Source organism: Martes martes (genome assembly GCF_963455335.1).
Source record: "Martes martes genome assembly, chromosome: 7".
Classification (NCBI taxonomy): domain Eukaryota; kingdom Metazoa; phylum Chordata; class Mammalia; order Carnivora; family Mustelidae; genus Martes; species Martes martes.
Genome location: NC_137894.1, coordinates 43,364,424 through 43,382,825, shown reverse-complemented (window position 1 = coordinate 43,382,825; position 18,402 = coordinate 43,364,424). Strand labels below are relative to the sequence as shown.

The 18,402-nt window shown below is 48.7% G+C and overlaps 1 protein-coding gene across 1 annotated transcript in view; it reads right to left on the bottom strand.

The window, feature by feature from the left end:
- Positions 1 to 1,821: 1,821 nt before the first annotated feature.
- The window catches only part of TLN2 (talin 2), a 420,526-nt gene continuing 403,945 nt past the window's right edge, over positions 1,822 to 18,402 (bottom strand). Inside the window, exons 55-59 of the mRNA XM_080808179.1 lie at positions 13,314 to 13,439; positions 11,117 to 11,179; positions 10,843 to 11,025; positions 7,874 to 7,999; positions 1,822 to 5,929 (exon numbers count right to left, since the gene is read on the bottom strand). Of these exons, the coding sequence (XP_080664305.1) occupies positions 5,801 to 5,929; positions 7,874 to 7,999; positions 10,843 to 11,025; positions 11,117 to 11,179; positions 13,314 to 13,439 (627 nt within the window). The 3' untranslated portion in view covers positions 1,822 to 5,800. The remainder of the gene's footprint in view (positions 5,930 to 7,873; positions 8,000 to 10,842; positions 11,026 to 11,116; positions 11,180 to 13,313; positions 13,440 to 18,402) is intronic.

The following is an 18,402-nucleotide window of genomic DNA, read 5'->3' as shown; positions in this document are numbered from 1 at the left end:
TGGTCACCCCTTCTCCTTCTCCCTACCTCTGCCTGCCTAATTTCTAGCCAGTCTTCCAGGTTTAGATAGGTTCTCCACATACTGTTGGTTAAAAACACGAACTCTGGAAACAATCTGGAGTTTGAGCCTCCCCTTTGCCACACACTAGCTGTGCAATCTTAACACAGTGGCTGGGACATCCCAGTTGTGGCTAGCTGTGTGGCCTTGGCTAAGTTACCTAACCTCTCTGTGCCTCAGCCTTATCATCTCTAAAATAATATGAGTGCCTACGTGTCATGCTTTACATGGATGCGATGGGGATCCCATGGGGTAACAAAGGTCAGCTCTGGGCACGTGGTGAGTGTACAGAAAGCACTGGCTATCTAGAGGGGACACATCCATTCCCTGATAAACGAAGGCTGCCCTGACCTCCGGCAGCAGTGCCTCTTCCAGTGGCATCTCCTACTGGAGAGGCTCGGCTCACATCCTCTCCCTTTGCTCTGAGCTTTCCTGGCCCAGTCGCCTGGGCCTGACCCGCTCCCGAGTTGCTGATTTCCGTTAGTGCATCTCCACACTTTGATCCTGAATTCTCAGGGGTCAGGATCTCTCTTCTGATCTTCCTGCAAAGTGATTTATCTGATAACAATTCTGAGTGCTCCAGCCTGACAGAGCCCCTCGTGCTCCTGGCCACCCTCCTCTCTGTGCCATTCACCCCAAGCCCTGACCGCGCTGACTTCCTCCCTGTTCCCCTAAGCTGCCCACCCTGCATACATCAGGTCTCTGCGTGGAGTGGTCCCTAGTGCCCCAAATGCCAGCTCTGGCCTCTTCTCTTCCAGGAAAACTCCTCTACTCCTATTCATTATAGGCCACATCCCCTCGTCATGAAGCCTTGTCCCAACTCCAGGGCTCTGCCCTCTTTGCTCAGGGCCCTGGCTCAAGTGTTTGCAACCTTATCCAAGGTCCGCGGCATGGGTCAATCTGCACGGAGGACATGGATTCCTACAGACAGCTTCCAATCCACCCCCCCCCCTCCGCCAGCTCCTATGCCTTACTGTATCTGTGTGCTCAGCCCCAGCACTCTTGGGAGAACGCAGCAGCACTCACTCCCCTCCCTCCCTCCCTCCTGGACTGCACCATTGCCTTGGCCATCATCTGCCATCCCTCCCATCCCCATCTTTGTCAACTCAAAGATAGAAAAAAAAATCACCGATTTGCTTACAGATCCTACACCCCCATTTTAAGAGGGAAAATAATCCTCTTAGTTGTGACACAGACCAGGGACACTCTCTGTTGCCATGGTGATTCTTTGATATGGCCCTCTTGCAGATTCAAAATGCCTGGACTTTTCTGAGTCTGGCTTCCCCCCAAACAAGGACCCCAGCCAGACAGCCTGCACGGCCTCCCTCCAGGAAGGAAAAAGTGCGTCTCTGCGCAGGCTGTTAGAGGGGAGGCTGATCTCCCAGGGTCGGGTCCCTGTCAGGGCAGGAGAGCAGCATATATACTGACCCTGTATTTAGCTGCACAACCTTCCAGTGAGGGGACACCCATGGTCAGCGAGCCCCAGGCTGCTGGTCCACAAGGCCTGCTTCTTTCAGAGGAAAATCACGCATCTTGCTACGCGCGGCCTATTTCTCTGAATTTTCTCTGGAGTCAGCAAAGCTATATGGAACCCAAGGTCCCTGTGGCTTTGCCTCTGTCACATGCGCACACACATTTCCTCTAACAAATGGCAGGTAAGCGTGGGGTTGTGCAGTTTCTCTCCCATGACAAGAACATATTCTGCTCCCCCTCCCCCACCTGTCCCCCATTCCCATGAGACTCTCACACAGGTTCATTCCTTTAAAAGTTTATTTCTGGTGAGTTAAAAAAAAAAATAATTTATGCGACCAGATCAATAAAGACATTAGGACACAGGGCAGAGCTTAACTTTCCTGTTTGTTTCTAGATATTGCAGCCAGGTAAGAAGGCGGCTGAGGGAAACCCAGCCTCTGTGGAACCAGGAGGTGCCGACACGGACAGGGTGACTGAGACGAGGTGGCTTATTGGAGGGCTGGGAGGAAGGCCAGATCCCAATCTCTTTTCCAGAAAAGAAATGTCTCTCCATCATGGTTTGTTGTTGTTGTTGTTGTTGTTGTTTTGAGTCAACAGAAGCTCTGCCACGTGCCTGTTCCTAATGACCATCAACAGCAAGCAGATGCTCAGGAAGTTGGAGCAGTAGTCTCAGGGACTTGGGGACCTTATGGGGGAAGACACCTTCCCCCTGGGGCCATCTACTGAGGCGAACACCTGGAAGAGACCTTGGGGATTTGGCCCCTGAGCCCCTAGAACAGCTGTTAAGCTCATCGAGTTTCTGAATGCTCCTGCTTCTTCACCTGAAGGGAAGGTTTGCCCCCAACTTCTTGGTTCCCCTTGGAGTCTCAGAGGTGGGTACTCCCTTGATTGGCAGAGGGGACACTTTCTTCAGGGGCCCGAGGACTGAACATGCTCATAGTCTGTGCTGGGGCTTCAAGGTCAGAACCCCCAGAGGCCCTGCCACAGTCCAGAACCTCAGAGCTGGGGGAGTTGGGATTCGCAGCTGAGGCGGCGATGGCAGCAGCAGCTCGTCAGCAGGAGGCCCTTTAGTCCCCTGGGGAGTGGGGACCAGAGCTGGCTCACTGCTGCTGCTCTGCAGCCTGTCCCCGAAGCCTGGCTCCCTTTGGCCCAGGGATGGCTTTGGTGGTGGGGTTCACTCTCCTGGGGCGTGGTGAATTTTGGTATTAATACATGGATAAATGAGGAATGGGCTTTGGTTACAAGAAACTCACGGACTGATGAAACACCCAGAAAGCACAGAGGGAAAGCCTCTGAGAAGCCAGAAGAGTTTTCTGCAATAAAGCATTTGCTGTGGTTCAGTGGCTCCTCTGTGGGTGGCCGGAGGGCCCAGGACACCTGACTGCACAGCTGCCCAGGCCTCGTGGTACCGCTCACGCTGACCACCCCCGCCACACCTGCTGGGACACCGGCAGAGTTTGAGCAAGGATTCTTAACTGAATGCGGCTTCAAGCATCCTTACCCAAAGCCTTCTGAAAGGCAGCACCAAGCAAAATCCAAACTCCCACATCACTGAGCAGTTCTGAGGTCAGTTCTGGTTCCTTTTTTGACCTTCCGAGACAGAAATTTCTGGACACAAAGCTCAGCTGAAGGCTTTGAAACCCAGTGTTAGTTCCCCTCCCAGGGTACACACCACCTCTCCCTTCACAGGGAGAGAAGCATTTCTATGCTCCAGGCTGGGACAATTTTTACCTTGAAACCATCCTCTTGTTAGATGCTCTTCAATGAAAGCTCACACCCCACATGCAACTCCTATCTGCATTACCTCCTTTTGAAGGGCCAGAAGCCTCCTTCATGCCATTTGGGGATCACGTGCCTATGAAATAACACAGTCTTTCAACCATTTGATGAAATGGGAAACGAGCAAGGCAGCTGTGAGGCCATTCACATACACGCATGCAGTGCGGACAAGGAAAAAACCCGCACCGCGCCTGGCGATACCAGGAACCAGCTTCTCCAAGCTCCTAGCAGCAGAACCCTCGAGACAGGCGTTTATGTATACAGGTCCTATAAAAATAAATTTCGATCCACGCCTGTTCTCTCAAGTTGTCAAGGACAGGCCTTTCCACTGGCCTGTCTCCAGAGGATTTTCTGTATCAAAAGCAACAGAGATTTTCAATAACTCGGGGATAGAGAGAACTCACTGCCTGTCCCTGCCTGGCTCCTGGGATGCCAGGAAGTGACATGGGACATGGACGGGGGAGAAGCACATACAGAGTCTGGAAGAAAATGCGGTGAGGGTGGGCCACGGAGGGGCTTCCCAGGTCCTGCTACACAGGCCATTAACACACCTTGACTCTGAGCCTTCCGGTTTGAGAATGGCCTCCGAAAGCACTCTGTGTCTGCCCGTGGAATGTCTCTTGGGGAGACCCCCACCCCTTGACCATGGGTCCCTCAGTTTTCATTCTGAGGGGTGTGGGGCTGCAGCCCAGGGCAGGGATGAAGGGTTGTACTAGCTATATTCAGGGAGAGCCCAGAAGTGCACTAGAATCTCCCTGAGAGGCCAGGGCTCTGCTGCTCCCTCCTCTTCAGAGTTGGGGCCTCCATCTCCCCCGGTTCCCTATATCCTCTCTCCACTTGTTATTTGCACTGGATTTCCTCTAACTTCCTACTTGTCTGGAAAAGAAATTCTCTGTGTAGCACTCAGAAGTCTCTCATATATATGGGACATGGTCACAGGTTTCATTAAAATTTACAACTACGACATGGGCTAGAGTCTACTAAAGCAGGCCCATGTTGGAGGACCAGAGCATCCACTTTTACCCTGGGTGGAATCCAGAAGTCATACTGTGGATGAGACAGGAGACGGGGCACCACACTACTACAGGGCAGTGGAGAATGGCTGTCTTCAAAACCCACGTGCCCCCATCCCACTGTCTTCCTCTCAGGCGCCTCCATCCCCACTGTCTTCCCCTCAAGAATTCTCTCAAAAACACTTGCTACCTGGCATTAGGATCTATTCCACAAGCCATTCGTCCTTCATGTACTGTCTTGATTAAAGGCTCAGATGAAAGGTAAATTCAAGGTCTTACAATACCCTTTTAAGGAAAGGGCTCTGAAAGGAGAACAAAAAAGAGAGAAGTGGGGGGGGGGGGCGAAGCGAAATCCTCAAGGGTGGTGTCCAGAAGACAGACTCTGGAAATACCACCACATGCTTTTACTTGTAAGATGCACTGGTCAGCACAACTGTCTTGTTAAAGGTTCACATGGATTGTAGGATGCATCCAGAGTTTAAGAATACTGAGACACAGAAAAAAGCTTTGGGTTGCAGGACAGGCGACGGATTTTGAAAGAGATGCCTTGCAATCCTGAAATCTAACCATTTTGGGAAAGCAGAGGAGCCAATGGAGGACTGGGAAGGGGGAGTCAGCACAGAATGGCTTTATTCTAGCTGAATCTCCGAATGCTTCGGAGGACTGTCACCTGGAGGCGGCGGGTTTGTGTGGGCGGACTTGTACGAACGGAAACAGCTCTGCAAAGGAAGGAGCCCACACATTTTATTACAGCCCCCGCTCACCAAGCCCCGGCAGTCCCCTGTACTCCTGCCCTTTGGATTACGGAGGAAAAAAAAAATCATCGTTCGATTTTCTGGGCCACAGAATACAAGACGGGTGTAGATTGTACAAGGAGCTTACACACTGAGGCAAGAAAGCGTGCAAATGGGAGCAGGAATTCTCCACCCTCTGGGGGAGCCAGTGCTTGAGACACAGAAGGACCTGAGTTGCCCTCCTGGAGTCCACACTGGTTTACGTTTCTGGCTTTTATTTACTGTGTCCAGCTCCAACTTCCATCTTCTCCTGATAGGGAGAATAACATCTAGGACATCAGTGATTTTCCCCAAGCCATTCTTTTTTTCCTCTTAAGATTTCACAGAAGGCCCAGGAGTGGGGCCTAGAGAAGGACCAACAAAAAGCAAAAGTGTCTGAGAACGACATAATACTGACTTCTCTTTTTTGGTAACAGTTCACGAAACGTGTGTCCCTCTCTCCTGAGATACGGTGAGGCATGAGGGGAGGTGGCGAAGGAGCTGTGGGTGGGACACTGTACCGTGTGACATCACGATCATGCAGCCGGTGCCCTACAGGACAGAGATGTGAGAATGAGCACTTGGCTCTGGGTTGGCCCCAGGGGGAGGCAGGCAGTTTCCAGGTAAGTGCCCAGCCTCTCAGGAACACTGTTTGTCCAGTTCTTGCAGGGCTGTCCCCTGGGGCATGCCATCTTGGTTCTGGCCTTATCCTTCATCCTCCCTCAGCTCAGTGGGTAGGAATTTATACTGTTGTTGGCGGATCTGGGCCAGTTTTTTCCTTGCTTCTTCCAGTTCACGTTCTTTTTTCAACATTTCCTCCTGAGCGGCAATGATCTACAAGGAAAGCAACAAGCTGGATGGATCTAAAGCCTTCCAGGAAATCACCCTCCCCAACTCCACTGCCTGTCCCATGAGGTCTCACAGCCTCCACTTTAGGATGACACAGCAAGATACCGGGAATAAGTAAGTATCTTAGCTCTGGAGACCAGCTTCTGGGCCATATTCTGGGTTTTGAGACCAATGACCCACAAAAATAAGCTGACTTCTGGCCACTGATTTAATAGCACACATCTACTGCATCCCTACTATGCACCAGGTGCTGGTGTAAAGCACTTCACGTGGAATGTTCTATCGTCTTCCTGGCAACACCGTGAAGTCGTCCCTACCGAGGGTCCCATTTTTCCAATGAGGAAACTGAAGCTGAGAGACGTGGGTCCACTTCCCTGAACACCCGGGTGGTGGAGCAGGACCAGGCTAAGTGTTCTTGAAGCTAAAGCTGGAGTCCTTAACCACGTGACAGCGTTCATATATTTGTTTCATGCTTCTAAGATATGATCTTAGGAATATTGGTTAATAGATATCAGGTGAAGAAGGTTAAGCTTGTGTTCAAGAAAGATAGATTTCTTTCCTGTGGGCCCTTTGGGAGCCCTTCCTAGGCTCATGATCACTGTGATAGTCTGAGATGGAGGTGAAGAGGGCAGCATTTCCCACACTTATTTGATCAGCGACCCTTTGTGGAACTTCTCATGGAACTAATGTATCAAGAAAGAGATTCTGAAAGAAATGCATCCAGTGTATTTTGAAACACAGGGAATGGTTCAAGAAGGGCTAAGGAAGGCATGGGGATGAGTGACTTCCTGGTACTGATAAGAAAACCTTGGGCACCTGGGTGGCTCAGTTGGTTAACCATCTGCCTTCACCTTGGGTCATGATCCCAGGGTCCTGGAATCAAGTTCCGCATCGGGATCCCTGCTCGGCGGGGAGCCTGCTTCTCCCTCTGCCCCTCCCCCAAACTGGTGCTCACTCTCACTCTCTCACAAAAATAAATAAATAAAATCTTTTAAAAAGGGGCGACTGGATGACTCAGTCAGTTAGGCATCTGCCTTTGGCTCAGGTCATGATCTCAGCATCCTGGAATCGAGTCCCACATCAGGCTCCCTGTTCAGCAGGAGCCTGCTTCCCCCTCTCTCTCTGTCTGCCACTCCCTCTACTTGTGCTCTCTGTCAAATAAATAAATAAAATCTTAAAAAATAAATCTTAAAAAAAAAATTCTTTTTTTAGCACATATCCTCCCCAATGTCCATCACTCAGCCACACCATCTCTCCTGCCCCCCTCCCCTCCAGCAAGCAAAGAAAATCATTCTTGTATAATGGATTTATATTAACACATACCCCAAACTGCAGGCTTAATTTCCTCAAGTTTGCTCCTCACTACCATGCTTAGGAATGTAATCCTTATAGGCCAGAGGCCTGTTTATCCTTATATAAGTTCTGTTATGGGGTTACCATTCATTCTCTCTGTAGGGCCAACTACCTGGAGTGGGGTAGTAGCTCCAAATCCATCATTTTATTTAAATGATAATACTGTTGTCTTCCAAATTCTCTTCTTCCCCTTTTCTATAACAGAATCCCTGATCTGGGCTGGGCACAGGGCTCCTCAGGAAAGAATACTACATTTCCCAGCATCTTTTGCAGCTGGGTTGGTTGGGCATGTGACTACGGCCTGACCAATGGCACGTGAGAGGAAGCAAGGGTGGTTACTGACCCATGTTGGGCCAATTGGCCAAGGCAACATCTCAGGGATGGTGGGGTAATAAGGCAGATGGAGCCTGGCGCTCAGATACAAAGGAATCAGCACATCATTGATAGACTGCTTACACCCAGACTGTTTCACAAAGGAGAAATATCTCCATCCTGTTTAAGCTATTGGTATTTTGTATCTCTGTTAGAACACCATGCCCATCTCTGGAGTAAACACGTCTGGATTTAATCACAAACCTGAGCAATGCCCCCTACAAACTTTGTTTTCACTACAACATCATCATCATCAGCTTTGCCAAATGCTGCCTTCTGGGCCGCACGAACAAGATTATCTGAGGCTCTTTTCACAGCATTTCCTGCTGCCTGGAGAGGGAGGAAAAAAACATACATTATATCATTAGAAACAGCCAATTTGGATTCAGCAAGAACAGACATGAAAGTACAGTTCATGGAACTCTGAATCGATTTATCTTCCTATCATCCAATGATAACACAGAATTTCTCTGTTGTTAGTATCCATCTGTCCGTCTAGCCGTCCACCGATTTCACCAACACTGGCACCTACCTAACCTTAGGTCATTCACAGAGAAATGAGATCCAGTTCCTGGCTCCCAAGGAACACAGATTTCTGAGGGGGGATTATACTTATGAAAACAGATGACTGTACCAGTGTGAAATGTGTGTTAACAGAAGCATGCCCAGGGCTCATCTCCTTGGTCTAGAGGTAGTGACCTCCCTCTGCCCCAACCAATTAAGACAAACACAAAGTCTTGGCTCAGACAGCACTTTCTCTGTCTGCTGTGGTCTTACCCACAGCTCCCCACAGCGCTCCCAGAGTGCTCTGTGCATGCTTCTGTGCGGCCTCTCCCACACCTGTTCCCCTCTCCCTCTTGGACAGTGAGTAACTCAGGGGCAGAGGCCGTGTCTTTTGTCTTTGCCTCCCTAGCACCTGGCAGAGTGGGTGCCCAGGGCTGGCACCCACTGAATGCTTCTTGAGGGAATGAAGGGTAGGAAAGCACAGCCTCATCCTTCACGGGGGTGCTGGGAGCCCCACAGTAACTAGGGCCCCCATAGACAGGTATGTTTTTAGAGGCACAGTGGGGCTCCAGGCCATTGTAAAGAAAAGCTTTCCAATGTGAAGTCTAGATCTTTCGTAAGAGCTATAGCCCACAATGGCTTACTCTTAATGAGCATGAAGCATGGCTCTGGGGACTTGTCCTCTGCCCCCTGAGGTTTGAAATTTTCTTTTAATGGTGGTCCATTAAGCCTCCCATAGTCCTTGCCCAGCCCCCTCAGAGTCAAGGACTTGTGCACGGGGATGAGCCATCAGAAAGTTGAGTTCTTCTCAAAGTGACTAGCTCATCTGGTGGGTGATTTAAAGTGACCCATGGAGAGACCATGAGGGCTTGCACTAGAAGCGAAAGGAATGCCAATTAATAGATGACAAGTTCATTCTCAAAATAGCTTTATGAGGTCAGAGGTCACCGTTGTAGTTACCTGATACAGCAAATGGGTTGAGTTATTTCTCTGAGTCCCTGCAGCTAGTATGTTACAGAGGGGGGATTCGGACACAGATCAGGGTAGTCCCAGAGAACCTCTGGGTCACGGCAAGGGGCTCAGAGGTGACACTGCAGCACCCAGTTACATCGGTAACGATGACAAGGAGAGCTACCGTGCTTTGCCCGTGTAAGTCCTCGGGACTCACATAAGTATGTTCACATCTCTTGACCTTCATAAGAGCCAGTGTGGGCATCTCTATCCTTATTCCACAGCTGAGGCGGATGAAGGCCCAGAGAGTTGTGAGTGATCTGCATTAAGATCATGAACTTAATACATGGCAGAGGAAGGACCTGAACCCAGGTCTCCCTTAACTCAGGATGTTTTCCCCAGAAGTGTTCCCCAAGCCCCCAAACCACACATTCACTGACATGTAACTCCCCATTTCCCCCCCTGGGTTTATCCCAGGAGTTGAATTATGGTAAGGGAGGTAGGTGAGGGAGACTCAGGAGCACCGAGCATCAGAAACACACTTCTGGACTTTCAAAATGAAATGAGAGTTCCAAGTGTCGGTGAAATTGTCCAAACATTTCTGCCATTTATGATTTTATTCATGACATATAAACTTTTTTATCCATGTAAAGAGTCTGCATTCTAACACTTCTAATATCTAGGAAATCTAGAAAATTGGAAACAAAATGTCCACAGTATAAGGAAATTCTGGCATAATCAGGTGATGTCATATCATGCAATCATCAAAAATGAGACTCATGGAGCATGGACCAGTTAGCTTTACATAGAGAAATTATGAAGACTTTTCTTCAAATAAAAAGCTATATATGATAAAACGTTAAGTGGAAAAAAAGCAGAATGTCTCTTGCTATGATGACAAGCAGACAGTTATTTTGTATAGACATAAAAACAGGAAGAGGAAAAAAATGGTAACATTTGACATGTGAAGAGGTTGAGGCTCTGTGATTTTTTTTTTCATCCAAACATTTCCTTCTCTGTGTTTAAAACACTTCTGTAATTAAAACAATCAGGAAAACTCATATGCACTGGGAGGGATTCGATTATAACCTTCATCATGAGCACATTCTCTGGGCTCTGGGAAACCTCAGCCACAGTCTTCTAGAAATTTCTCAGTCCTTTTTCTCCTTTCTTTCGCAAACAGAGCATGAGGGCCCCTGCTGGAATAGGTGCCACCTCAGGTGTGAGAGATGTAGAGATAAAGACGTGGCACCTGCACCTAAGAAATTCATGGCCTTGTCAAAGGCTGTTCTAAAAATAAATGTGGCGGTCCCCAGTGACAGGAGCCATAAGAGCGGTCTGGCCAGTACTCTGGCAGGAGAGAGGAGGGAACAACTGCTCAACACACAGCAGTCAGGGAGGGCTTCCCAGAAGAGGTGACTCTGGAGATGAGTCACAAAGAAGCAGCAGGAGATCACCAGGGGGGCTGGTGGGGAGGGCCAGGACATTCTGGGTGAGCGAGGGCCCCAAGGCACGAGACCAGAGGCACACATGGAGAATGTCCGTTTGCCAGGGCAGGTGTAGGATGCATGGCTGTACTGGGTAGAAAATGAGAAACGTGGGACAGAGTTGCTGATGGAAGGCCTGGTGGGTCATGCCAAGGAAGTGAGACTGTCCCCTTTGGCGACACTTACCCGCTCCAACAGGAGTATTTTCCCACCAGCATCAGTGACCATTACCTGTAGCCGCCTCATGGCCTCTGAGTCCTGGTCGGCTTTCACCTTGCAGGCCACAAGCAGCTGAGCCGTGGAAGCAGCGACCTGCTTGGCAGATGAGATGAGCTTCTCCTCACTGGCATGTCCCTGAACGGAGGCATTGGCCGCCTCACAGAGACTGCTGGTTGCAGCTGCCACCATCCGGGCCTGGGGACAGTCAGTAGAGAAGTGACCCATGGCCCAAACCTCCCTCCGGGGATCCAAAAAGCAAACGGGAAGGAAGGAAAAGGTGACTCACGGCAGAAATCAGCCCCTGGGACCACTGTCCATCATCGGCAGCATTGGCGGGGATGGAGCCCACCTAGAGAGTGGAGGGTAGAAATCTGTAATGAGCGCTGGGAGGCGCAGGGGGACCTGTAGCCTCTCAGACTCTACCTCACCCTGGAACTAGAGAGGAAAACATCTCAGACACACAGCACCAACAGCATGAGAGCGGGACACCATTTCTGTCCCTCCAAGTCTGTTCCTGCACCCCCGGCTGGGGTCCCTCTGGGCCCCGGGGTCTTCATCTGAAAGGCTCAGAATGGCCACCGTTTTGTTGCAAGGTAGAGTGTTTCTGGGCCGCTGCTCAGGAATGATGGATCAGGGCTGTCCTCCCATGCTTCTTTCCTCTGCTGAACTTTCTCCATTTCAAACACAGGAGCCACGGAGGCCTCTTCTTTCAAGGGCCGAGGGAAACTTACATCTCTCCCGATCGCTGACCCTAAAGCCATGCTGTGACTTTCTGGCAGGTGACTGGGGGTGGGGGGAAGCAGCTGGTGCCTTTCCTTCAGTGCAGTTGATGGCAGACCCTTGCCTTAAGGAAATACAGACTATTTTGTCAAGGGTCAGGAGAGAAGTAGGAAGCTGGATGTTAAGATGATCTCTGTTTCTATTTAGAAATTACATCAACAAGTGAAACATTTTCTGTCCAGATGCAGAGGGTACAGCTTTGGGAGGGAAAACCTTTACATGGTGGGAGGTGCCTGGAGAGGTCAGAGGGAGTACCTCAATTTGAATATGGAATTAGGGATCTGTCAATTATTAGGCGTCATACCAAGGCTCTGTGAACATCAGATAAAACCCCAAGGTCCTGTCTATAAGCCTCTAGTTCACCCTAGTCCTGTGGAACCACCTTTACCAACCTTCTAAATGCCTGAATATATTCAACAAATGTATGAACAAGTTAGATTCTCTTAGTACCTAGCAATTTGGCTCACAGTTGGCCCTTTATCAAGATACTGGAATTTTTGGGTAGGATATTCTTCTCAATGGTCCATTTTTAGTCTTTACATACTGATTGGTCAACAAGTACTTAGGTGAGGTCAGCCCTCTGCTGCATCTACAGGGCATACCGGAGAAGCACAAAGGGGCAGACTGCATGCCAGTGGAGAGACAAACATAGATATGTTATATATATAATAACAAACATACACACGTTATATATATTATATATATAATAGCAAATAATACAGCACACAATGGCTCAGGAAGAGGAGCTGCGGTACGCGGGTTGGATCGGGACAAACTTTAGCTCACAGAAGACTTCATGGAGGAAGATGGATGGCCACTGGTTGGACATAACTTCCTGTCTGTATTACAAGTTGTGAGGTCAAGGCACAATCATATTTGTCTACTTGTACATGGACAGCAAAAGCCTTTTAATATCAAACAGAAGTATTTGACAATTATGGTGACCAAACTCCCCAAACACCCCAAACCCACAGCCTGACAGGACTTCTGTAGTGCCTCCAGATCTGAGAGGCTCTCCACAAGGTGCAGCTTGGATGGAGTCAAATTCCATGTTGTATGGGAACAACACGCGGAATATTTTAAACTGGGAGACCCTCCCATACTCAGCATTAGTCTAATATACTATTAATCCTCGGGTCACGGAAAGAGAACTATGCTTTCATGCTAATGCAGATGGAATGGATGACTGGGGGTGAGGCCCATCAAAGAAATCTCAGGTTTTAAAACCAGACTGGCCTTTCGAACAACGGGCTCAGAAAAATGCTAAGGGCAGAGTTGGACAGCATTTCGCCAGAGCCCCGAAGAACGGACTGAGTCATTGGAGATGGAAAACTGTATTATGCAGCCCCTGACTCTAGTGCTCCCAGAGCCATCCACTAGGAAAATATGATAGTTTACATCTTTAAATAGCTTCATATACAGTGGGACTATAACTGTCTTGTTCAGGGCCTGATCGCTGCCTGGAACGGGATGCTTTCTTTAACAAGAAGCAGATGATTGGCCCAGAAGCCAAACCCTTCATTCTGGATGTCAGGTTTAAGCAAACAGAGTTTTCAGTGGGGCAGACATGGGCAATTCAGGGAGGGAAGGCTCAGCACTGGTTGCCCGGGGGGCCAGGCCACAGGTCTTCCCACCTTCTCCTTGGCCCTCAGAGACTCACACTGTCCGAATGTCCCAGCAGCTGGCCAGCGCGGTTCACCTACCTTTCCTTGGGCCACCAGCTCCCTCTGGGCTGCCGAGGCCGACTTGACCAGGGCACTTGTGGCAGCAGCAATGGACTTAGCAGCTTCCAAAATCTGTTCTTCAAAGTCCAGGGTCTCGTCTGCTTGCTAGAACAGAAGAAAATGACATCACATGCCATTCGCATCCACGAAGGGCGCTTTTTGCCAAACTACTTACTGCTTGGTCAACTGGCTCTTCATCCGTTTATGACTTTTTTGTTGACAAATCACACCCAGGTAGAAAGGCCAGAGCTGGCAAAATGCCTCTCCATCTGCTGCCTCCCACTACCTCAATTCTAAAAGGTACAAGCTGCTAGCAGTGGCATTCTACACCAATTTCCAGTCAGGAAATTCCAAGACAGACTATTTTTCTAGACCAGAGTTTTTAAACAGACATAAATTCACCGTGAATAAAATATGCTCAAATGGTCCTGTTGGCATCAATAACGAAAATTTAAATAATCCCTCATCAAAGCCCAAGGAGTGGGTGGTGGTATACCCTTCCAGAGCCTAAAGCTCAAAAACTGGGTTGAAGAAAGGAAAGGTGGCTAGGAGTTGTGAAAAGCCTTATTTTCCTTGTATTTGTAAAAACAAAAGTGACAAAGCATTTGCCATCTCTGTGGCTGAGCAGGGAGAGGTCTGTACCAACCACAGATCACCAGAGGCGGGAAGGATGCTGAGGCGACATGACGTGGAGATAGAGTGCCCCAGAAGTCTGGGGCCCGGCTCCACCTGGGGAAGGACACTGACCACCCCATGCAGGTGCTGTCAGGCTGTGAGGGCTCTGCTCCAAGTTCACCAGCACTGTGCCCCGTGCCAGTAGAATAAGCTGGGAGGCTGGAGAGCAGCGCTGGTAAGCGTGGCAAGTGCAAGGACCTTGGTCCCGGGCCAGCTGGGATGCAGCCTCACCATCTGGGGCTGTCAGACTAGATGCCCTCCAGGTCCCTTCAGCACTCACGTTCTATGAACCTAAGCAGGGTTACGTTCCCCTTTGGTTATAGAAGGTTGAAGATGGGGCTATTATCTTTTAGACATTGCGATGATGGTCAGCTAGAGCAATACTTTTCTTTATGTGCCAAAAAATAGATAAGCTTTACCCTCTGAACCAATTTTAAGTGGACCATTCAGCAGCATTAAGTACATTCACAATGTTGTACAATAGCAGTATGTTTTTAACAGCAGCTACTATGTCCCAAGTGTTTTGTTAGGCATGTCCATGTACGTTCCTTGTTTAATTCTCACGAAGCAAGAGGAAAACAAATATTCTACTGTAGAGTCATTCTCGTATTCACAGTGAGAAAAGTGAGGCTCAGGGAGGTAGAGTGCTGTGACACGGTCATATGGTGGCATGAATTCAGACTCTAAACCAGATCTAAACATCAGCCTCTCTGTTCCATGAGGATATGTTTTTACTAGCCTGCTTGCCCGTGGGGCATCAGGGAGGACCAACTTTGTAGCAGAGGCTCGGAGTTGGCCACTAACGGTCCCATGTGAAACATCAGGCAGGATGGATACATAGATACATTTCCCCCCTCCCAGTTCCTATTCCTTACAGCCGCATCTTGAACTATGAGAGATGCCAAACTCATTTTTGTTTTCACAACTCCAGTGTTATCCAAATAACATTTCAGGGCTCATCTAGGGACTCTGACGAATGATGCCAGCATTTTGGAAGTCTGTGGACAGAAGCCATATATTCTTTCTTATCTGACAAAGTCTTGCTCTAGGAGCATTCAGGACAGAAATGGATTCAGTTGCAGTGGATTCATTCTGGAGGAGGGAGCTTATAGGACTGGTGGAGTATAAAATGTGGTTACTGAAATAGAAAAACAACTCATTATAAGACACTCTGGCATACAAGGTGCTATTATACACAGGCTCCAAGGAAACTGCATTAGGCGAACTTGAATGAAGAGCCTTTTTGGAAAGTCGTTCTACAAAAGAAACTCAAGTGTGTAACAGATTAAGGTACCAGGGGAAACCAGGTAAGTTCTGAACCCAACGGGGGCCCCTTCTACCGGGGCAGAGGAAACGGAAGACCATGGTGGCTTCTTAATGTGTCCCAGATCCTTGTCTCTGGCGGGCTCCACGGTGTGTGGAGTACCCCATCAGATTTCTGATCTCCCAAATTCTAGGATCCACAAAAATAGGACTTTCTTAAAATTAAGTGCTAACTCTAAGCATGGGGTAGATCTAATAGAATCGACTTGTTCCTACCAATTTGACAGGCCTCGCCCACGTCTTCCGTTGCCCTGAAGGTTTTTTTTTCCCCCTAGAACACATACTTGAAATAGATTCAGTTTGGAAATATTTTTGACACCCACAGATTCTTCTTGCAACGGCAACTGGTATAAATGTCCGCTGATGAATTTTTGTTTTTTTTGTTCCATCACATCTCTATGCTTTAAAAAGGACATGGCAGAAAGCCTCATCTCTGGGGGATATTTGCTCTGACTAAAAAGCATCAAGAAGGGCCGAATAAAGCTGAATGGGATGACTATAGGGGAGGAGGGCTAATGTTTAGACACCAGGTTTAAAACTAAGACTAAACACCCACCTCTCTCTCCTGCTGGAAATAAATGTCAACACCAGGTGTCTCCTCATGCCATACACAACTTCTAGCCTATAAGATAGGATTCTCCCTGAGCCAAGGAGACTCAGAAATGTCGAGGTGTCCCTGTCAGGGGTGCCCCCCTGCTTGGTTCCCACAAGCACACACTATGGCCTCTGGGAGGAGGACGGTAACAGCTATAAAGGTGCTCCACTGCATTGCAGAAGAGGAGAGAAACGGAATGGGTTGGTTTTCAAAGGACCTTCCTACAGAAAAGGATCACAATGAAACTGCAGGATTTGTCAACAGAATAAGCCCCACTGTAGCTGGGAGATGAGGATAGTAACGTGGAGCTTCCACAAGGAGACCCAGAAGGATCCAGAGACCCAGGGCACTTAAGAAAACTTAAGAAACTGAAGAAAACGCTCTTATTGAGTAGGCTACTGAACAGACAGCCCTCCCTCACAGTCACCCAAGGATCTGGTTCAAGATGCAGATTGTGTCTCAACAGGTCTGTGGCGGGGCCTGGGAATCTTCCTTTCTGATAAAGGTGGGCTGCTCCACGGGAAATGCTGGCCCGGGTGAAGGAAAACAGACCCCGGTTAACCCAAGCCTACCAGTCTGTCCTCTCTTCCAGGGCACGGACTGTGTTTTACTCAACGGTTGTGGTCTCTCCAGCACACAATCAGGCAGTGTAGACTACATGATAAATGTTTGCCGAATGAATGTATCCATTCAAAAGGAGTCTCCCGAGTTCTAGAGTTCAGCCAGGGGGCGATTTACATGCTTGCAGCAGGAGAAACTCATCGAGTAAGGATCCACATCAGGAACTGTCCATTCTGAGTCCCTTGGGGAGGAAGGCACTTGCATCTAGGCGCTGGCTCCGGTGCTGTTTAAGGCCGGGGGCTGTTACTTGTACGTTCTGCCTGCACCCTGCAACTGCATCCACAGCCGGCTGTGACACGTCCTCAGGCATCCAAGAGGTAAACGGCATTCCCAGCATTGTGCAAGGGGGCTCTCTTAGCAAAGCAGCACCGGGGGAAAGAGTCCTAAATGTAAGAACTAAGACTCTGCTTCATGAACGTGTTAGCTACGGCCTCCGAGTGCTGAATCTGTCCTCTCCTCCGCTGTTCAGTGACCTTTCCCCTGCTCCCCTCTGCTGGGAGAAGGCCACTGGCCCCTTCACTACCCGCTTTCAGAAGCGGTCATTGCTGGACTGCCCACTAAGCTCCGGCAGAGGATGGACTTAGCCTCACCTTGGCTTTCTGGTAGCTGTGATTAAGGCCCAGGCACTCTTTTGCTGGTATTTTTCCTCTTTGGTGCTCTCCTGCAGAGCTCCTCTTTTTAAAAAAGTTAGAGGTTTGCTCAGGTCCCTCTGGGGAAAGGTCACATTTGGGACTGGCTCCCTTGTTGGTGGCTTCCTGTGCTCCATGAGAGCCTCTGAGGCCCCCATCTTGCTCTGATCTGTCTAATGTCTTAGAAGCTTGAGTTCCATTGGGGTAGGAGTGGCAGGGGGACAGAGGGAAGGGAGAGGGGAGGTCGTTCCTCATTTATATTTTGCCTTTTGGCCTTTTAGGGATTCTGAGGACTTAATCTTTGTGGTAATTCATTCATTTCCTGAACCTGCCTTCCTTCTTGCCTCTCTGATGGGGGTGCTATAGGTAAATTATAAATATACAGAGAGCAATACTGACCCACAATAAATGCTCAGTAACTCCTCGCAATTAACTTCATTATTACTTCCCTCACTACATATATCCTTTGTGGTTTTATTTATTTATTTATTTTTTACTTTTTTTAAAAAAAATTATGTTATGTTAGTCACCATACAGTATATCATTAGTTTTCGATGTAGTGTTCCACGGTTCATTACTGGCTTGTAACATCCAGTGCTCATAACAACTCTCGCGGTTTTAAAAACTGTTTTTTAGACTTCGGGCTAAGCTAGTTTTTCTCTCTCGGGATCATTTTCGACTCATAATTTGGAGAAAGGTTCTAACTTCCAGTTCTGATGATAGCCTAAAATGATCATAAATAAAAGCCATAAACCAAATTTGAACGGAGTATCAAGTAATACACGCTACAGACCGGAGCTGATTCCAGCTTCTCCCTTGACACCGAGACAGGAGATGGGCCCTCTGGGCTCTAAGTCAGCGACCTGCACGTTCCGACCACGTGACCTTGAGCTGTGGCTGCCTTTCTCCAGGGATCCATCAGGTTTCTGTTAGTAGCTTAAGGAGGAACCTCAACTCTCCCAGTCCTTTAGTTCAGATGCGTTACAATTCCAAATGAAACCTTTCTTCACTAAGAAGGTGCTGGCTAAAATAACCAGGCACTACTTTTCCTCTGCCTTCTTCTCTCGGTCTCCTCCATGGAAAGACCCTGTCTCCCTCCTGCAGCATCTTCGCCAACCTCCTCTCTAACAGATTCTGGGACATATACCGCAGAGAAGAAGAATGCTTCTGTCTGTGGTCCTTTCACTTGGTCTTTTGTTTGTGAGTTACATCCCTGCAGCTCCTC